The 6354-nt window shown below is 51.4% G+C and overlaps 1 protein-coding gene across 1 annotated transcript in view; it reads left to right on the forward strand.

The window, feature by feature from the left end:
* Positions 1-6354, forward strand: part of ACSBG2 (acyl-CoA synthetase bubblegum family member 2) — a 50050-nt gene that overhangs the window by 17837 nt on the left and 25859 nt on the right. The window contains exon 3 of the mRNA XM_004714243.3: positions 6194-6294. Within this exon, the coding sequence (XP_004714300.2) occupies positions 6194-6294 (101 nt within the window). The remainder of the gene's footprint in view (positions 1-6193; positions 6295-6354) is intronic.

Raw genomic sequence — 6354 nt, forward strand, 5'->3', positions numbered from 1 at the left:
GTCCCCCAGGGAGGAGGTCACATAGAGTTCCTTGTAATCGGTTCCCACGATGCTATTTTGTGTGTGAGTTCTCAGTATGACTTGTGTGTGTGTGTAGGTGAACATGGTTCACTCCTGGGCGATATACTTAGCCAGGCTAAGATGTGGTGTGTTCTGCTTCTGACTGGGGCTTCACATCTTCATTCGACATCGTATCAACTCCTGTTTTGAGATAAGATGCTTTTTCACCCTTCATTTTATAAAGGTGGTAACTCGCATTGGTAGATTTTAAAAAAATAAATAAACCTTTCATGGTTTAGGTGAAGGTTAACAGCAGATCAGAGTTTTAGATCCAGCAATTCACGCCCCTTCTGGTCCCACTTATCCGCCGCAGTCCTTCCACCGTGGCCTGCGCTCCCTCCTCCCTTTGTTTCTCGCCTGCGTTACTTCCTGATGCTGTGAACTTTCTCACTGGTCGACGGTCATAACACAGAGGTGAGTTCTGGGCCAGACCTGAAGAGTCACAAAGGGCCACAGTCTCACGGGTCCCACTAGTTTTATCCCACGGTTTCCCATCCTCTCCTGGACCACCTCGTGTGATCTGTTTCAGAGGAGTTGCGAGTGGTAGTGGGGCACCATCCAACTCTCTTGGTCTCAGGGACAGATGTTGGCATGGTTCATGAGTCCAGGGGGCAGCACATTTCCACGTGTCTCGATTGTCATCAGTCGTCTTTCCTCCAGATGAGGAGAGACCAATAAATGGCTGCTCACGAGCTTTTAAAGACACCCCCCCCCATTGCGACTCATAGCCAAGCACAATGTAGACCTGTGTCAACTCTGTTATGACGAGTGACCTTGGTGTCCCCCAACCTGGATCGTTTTTGTTTGTTTGTTTTTGATGTTAAACGCTTCTCCACATAGGTCCCTTCGGTGGTTCCAGGGGCTTTTGCTTCACTGGTTGGCAATGGGAGCCTGCCTGGAGGGGCCACGGAAGACCCCGTGTCACCCACGGCGTGGCCCTTGGAGCCGACCCAATGGCCATGCAGATCGTGGGGTTTGTTTGTCTCTGTGTTAGCATGAGCGCCACCTCACCATCCGCCCTGGGTGCACAGAGAAGGGCTGTGAGATGCAGCTGACTCGGCCGCACGGAACAATAGCCTTGGCAGTGGCGGTGGGGATGGCTGTGGAGTCAGCTCTGACTTGCAGCCACCCACGTGGAATGGAACCAAACGTGGCCTGGTCCCGTGCCACCATCACCATCTTTGCTGTGCGTGAGCCCCTTGTTATGGCCACTGTGTCCATCCATCTCCCCAGGTCACGTCCCCTTTAGTGTACGACCCCCAGTTGTGGAGGGAGGTCAGATGTGCAGGCATTCCCCCACTGAGGGCAATCAGTTGCCAGACTGCTGTCTCATCCCTCCACAGGGGTGGGCCTGCTCCCTGCCTCTGGGGACAATGGACAGGCTCCTGTAGGAGGGGTTTGCACCCTACTGATAATGTTCCTATGGAGACCCAGAGACCAACCCCTAGACCACCCACTCATTGCTGTGTAACCTATAGTGCAGCCCCTTCCTGTGACGTATGTCTCTACCTGTAATTAGTGGGCTGGATTGCCCCCAAAAGGTATATAGGTGTGAGTCAGCAGAACTTCTCTCTCTGACCCTGAGCTCCTTGCTGCTCACTCCCTGGTCACTCCCCTCTCCCTTGTTCCCTTTCCCTCCGTCCCTTCCCCCTCTCTCCACGTGGACCACCAAGCTGGGCTGAGGTGAGCAATGTTGCTATGTATCATGCCTGACTGTATTATTGTATTATCTCTCATGCTCTCGATGACTTTAATATAATGCTTATATATCTCAACCGTACAATTGTGCATTACTGAACCCAGAAGTAGTATTACTGAACCAGTGAGTTCAAGCAGCGGGTTGGGGCTGGTTCCCTCACCCTCCGGTCCGCGCAATTTTATTTAATACTACACCCAGTTTTGACCAATGACCCAGAGTCATGTGACCACCACCACGGCCATGGTCAGGGAACATAGCCGTTCCACACCCCTCCACCCCCTCACCTAAAACATCCTCCTGCTCAACCCCCTCTCCCGGCTGTCCACCATGGATCTGCCCTCTCTTCCTGTAACTCTGCCTGCTCCAGAGCATTCTGGGAATGTCCGAGGATTGTGTCGCGTGCCACCTCTTGTGACTGTCTGCTTTTCCTCAGCCTCGTGCCTTTCGGCTCCTCCAAACGGTCATATCTGTCCACACACCATTTCTTGTGATCGCAACTTGGTTTTCCATTGTCTGGGGGGACCGCAGTCTGTTTAGCCACCTGTCCGTTGGAAGGTCACTTGAAGCCTTTCCAGTTGAATGACTGCAATGGACCAGCTGCCAACTTTACACAATGGCTTTTGTGTGGACACAGGCGTTTACTTCCTGGGGGGAAGCTTTTAAGACTTTTTCGTTTGCCCGAGGAGAGAAGGCTCGTTTCGAGAGTCCTGGTAGCACGACCTTTAAGGGCTTGGCTGCTCGCCCAAAGGATGACGATTTGAAGCCACCCAGTAGTTTCTGTGGGTCAAAGGCCCAGTGATCTGCTTCGGTGACGAGGACAACCAACAAGATCTCGGCCCCGTTGGTCCTGGCAGTCAGAACCACAGCCACCGCACCTAACAAGACTTATTTCTTTTTTAAATCAATTTATTGGGGCTCATAAAATTCATCGCAATACATAGATCAATTGTGTAAAGCACATCTATACATTTGTTGCCCTCATCATTCCCAAAATTCGCTTGCCTCTTGGGTTCCCGACAAGACTTATTTCTTTCCTCAACGGGAGGGTCCCCTAAAGTACCTGTCTCCATCGGAGCTGAGACCCAGAGGTGATGCTATCCCCAAGTGGTCGGTGTGTGACGCAGGAGAACTGGGACTCCAGGGCCCTTTCTTTAAATCGAGTGGAAATTCACAAAACCCATCATGACACACGAGCATCTCACCGTCATGTGGGGCCGTCACAAGGATGTGTCACCCCCACCTCTCTCTAGTTCCAAAATATTTCTGTCTCCCATTACGCAATCATTCCTCCTCCCCCAATCCCTAGGCAACCACTAATCTGCTTCCTGTCTCTCCCAATTCCCCTGCTCCAGAGGCATATAAATGGGAGCATGTGCTATAGATCCCTTAGTCTCTGGCTTCTTTTGCCGAGCATCATGTTTTTCTGGTTCCTCCCCACGTAGCCCGGGGTGCAAACGTTAAGGGGCCATCATCAAACTCCGTCATCTGGAGACGCTGCACTTTAATGCAATGCTTTAAAAGGGCAAAGTGAATGGGGCAAACTTCCACTACGAACAAAGGATCGGCACGTACAAGAATAATTGTTGCTAATACATGAGCAGATGACCCAGCCTTTTCCAGGCGTGAGATGTAGTAGAAATGTCAGCGTTTTGAATTGAAACGGGTTGTCCTCGCTGCGTGGTTTGACAAGCCTGCCTATGGTGCTATGAGAACAATCCTTTCCTGAGGCCCCTAGAGCCCTCGGGTGGTTCATGAGGGTTGGCACTGATGAACAGGGTCGAGTTTCTCATGTTGACCACCCTGCGCCAAATCCTCCCAATTGTTCTTACGTGTGCGCGCATCGCTACAGCCCCTGTGTCCGTCCGTCTTGTGCTGGGTCTTCCTCTGTTTCACTCCTCCACTCCTTTAGCAGGCATCGTGCCTTTCTCCAGGGACCGGTCTCCTCTGACAACATGGCCAAAGCATGTGAGACAAAGTCTCATCGTTCTTGTCTCTACGGCACATCCTGACCATGCTTCTTCCAAGACAGAGCTGTCTGTTCTTCTATAAGTCCACAGCACGGTCAGTATTCCTTGCCAATGCCGCAACTCTCCTGCCTCAGTTCATCTCTGGTCTTCCTTATTCAGTGTCCAGCTTCTGAAAAAACTCACCAACGCTGAGTCGGTACTGACTCATAGCGACCCCCCACCCCCACCCCGTGGGTTTCTGAGATTGTCACTGCTGACGGGAGTAGAAAGCCCCATCCTTCTCCAGAGGAGCTGCTGGTGGTTTTGAACTGCTGACCCTCCGGATTGTGCAGCCGAACCCATAACCACCAGACGCATACGAGGTGATTGAAAACACCACGGCTTGGGCCAGGCGCACCTTAAGCTTCAAAATGCCAGCTTTGCTCTTCCACGGTTTAAAGAGATTTTCCCAGTGCAATCTGTCATTTGGTTTCTTGACTGCTGCCTCCTCCGGCATTGATTGAGGATCCAAGCAAGACGGATGCCTTGAGAACCCCCGTCTTTGCATCCTTGACCGCAATAGCCCTGGGTTCACTTGTGGAGATTCTGTTCATTTTTGCATCGAGTTGGAATCTGTTCTGAAGCTGCAGCCCTGGATCTCCCATCAGCAAGTCTCCATGGCCCCCTCTGTGCCAGCCCGCCAGGCTGTGCTGAACTGGTCACACGACTGCCGCGCTGTCCGCGCACAGGTTCCCATGAGCACAGTTCAGGGAATCTTGATATGTGGAGGGATGCTATTGAGTGGAGTTACAGAATTTAACAATTTGAAAACCAAATGACTGTCCTTATCACGCACAAAAGCCCTAGAACAGTGGTTCTCCATCTTCCTAAAGCCGCGACCCTTTCATACAGTTCCTCAGGTGGTGGGGCCCCCCAACCACGAAATCATTTTCGTTGCTACTTCATCGCTGTCATGTTGCCACTGTTAGGAATCGAGAGACCCCTGGGAAAGGGTCGTTCAATCCCCAAAGGGGTCACGACCCACAGGTTGAGAACGGCTGCCCTAGTACAATAAAGGGTGGGCTAGTGAGGGGGCTGGACTCTTGGTAGCCAGGACTGCCACTGACCTCAAAGATGGGTTAAAGGCCATGCGATCGATCCTCAAGTCTGACTGCTGACAAAGTTGCCCCATGTGACCCCATTGGTTGCTCCCACCGTGTCTGGGAGCGTCTGTGTCCCCACATCCTCACTGATAAGAGAGATTATCATCCGTTTGGCTTCTCTCCGTCTCAGGGTGAACATCCCATGGCATTGTCTCTATATTGCTCAATGGCGGAGACTAAGCATGTTTTCCTGTGGTTTTGTTTTGTTTTGCTTTGAAAAGTCATTTTTTAGTTTGCAGGAAGCTATACACTCATGTCCTTTGGCCATGGTCTCATTGGGCTGTTGGCCTTTTATTTTTCAGACTGTTTAACACTGGGAGTTGGGTGACGGGTCAGCGAATGCACCATCGTTTTCATTCAACCGTCCACTTGCATTCTGTGCACACTCATCCATTGCCATCCCCTCAATGGACCGTCCGTCGCTGATCCCACTTCCTCCCTGTGTTTCCTGTCTCCTCCTCTGGACATTGTCCTGCCCTCTTGATCTCCAGTGGTCGATTATTCTTCCACAGAGGTCCGTTCAGCTCCAGACCATGCTGAAGAGGAAAGGGCATCGTTTGGAGGGGCCCACCAGTCTCTCTCTGATCAGGAAGCCTGGTCTCTTTTATCATTTTGAGCTCTGTTCTCTTTGTTTCTGCCTCTCTGTCCAGCATCTTCTAATGTGATTCTGTCCAGAGCAGTGGGTACTGGTAGCGGGGCACCATCCAGTTCTTCTGGTCTCAGGGGTGTGAGACAGACATTCACGTGGTCCATTCCTCCAGGGGACTCTGTTTCCTTGTGTCCTTTGATTTTCATCACCTTCCTTCCCTCTAATAGTTGCACCTCAGATGGTGGCTCACAAGCCTTTCGGGCCCCAGTAGCTACGCACCCCATTAAGATGTAGAACATTGTTTTTTTTAAAACTATGTTATGACCATTGACCTTTGTGTCCCCCAAGACAGTAAGCCTCATCCACCAGGCTCTGCAACTTGTTTCTTCAATATTGACTTGTTTCTTATTGATTCACCAGAGCTCTTTATATATTAAGGACAACAGGCCCTTATACGTGTGGTGTGTTGTCTGTGTGTCTTCCAAGTTTGCTCTCTGGCATATCTTCTGACACGTAGTTTGATCATTTAAGGCTCTCCGCTGGGGATGTGCAGACTCGGCACCCTCTAGGCTGTACAGTTGCTGTAACATCTGGCCCACAAGCCACTCCCCTCTCTTGCTAGGTCCAGGACAGTCATGACTAATCGACCTCAGATGTCCAGGCAGCTGACAGGAGCTGCCCTTGGACATGCAGCCTGTTGGCTGCGCCACTGAGCCGCCTGCTTCTTGCCTTGCAGTGATGGGAAACATGTTCTCTGTGGATCTGGAAGGACTGAAACCCCAATGACTCAAGAAAGGGAAGCCAAAGGCAAAGAAGAAGACATGAGCAAATCACAAGGTACGTTGTGCTGGAAACCCGAGGCGAGAGCCCGCAGCCAGGCAGCCACAAGACCAATGG

This window comes from Echinops telfairi, unplaced genomic scaffold, assembly GCF_000313985.2.
Source record: "Echinops telfairi isolate 266 unplaced genomic scaffold, ASM31398v2 ScPeMD7_7459;HRSCAF=8497, whole genome shotgun sequence".
In the NCBI taxonomy this organism is placed as follows: domain Eukaryota; kingdom Metazoa; phylum Chordata; class Mammalia; order Afrosoricida; family Tenrecidae; genus Echinops; species Echinops telfairi.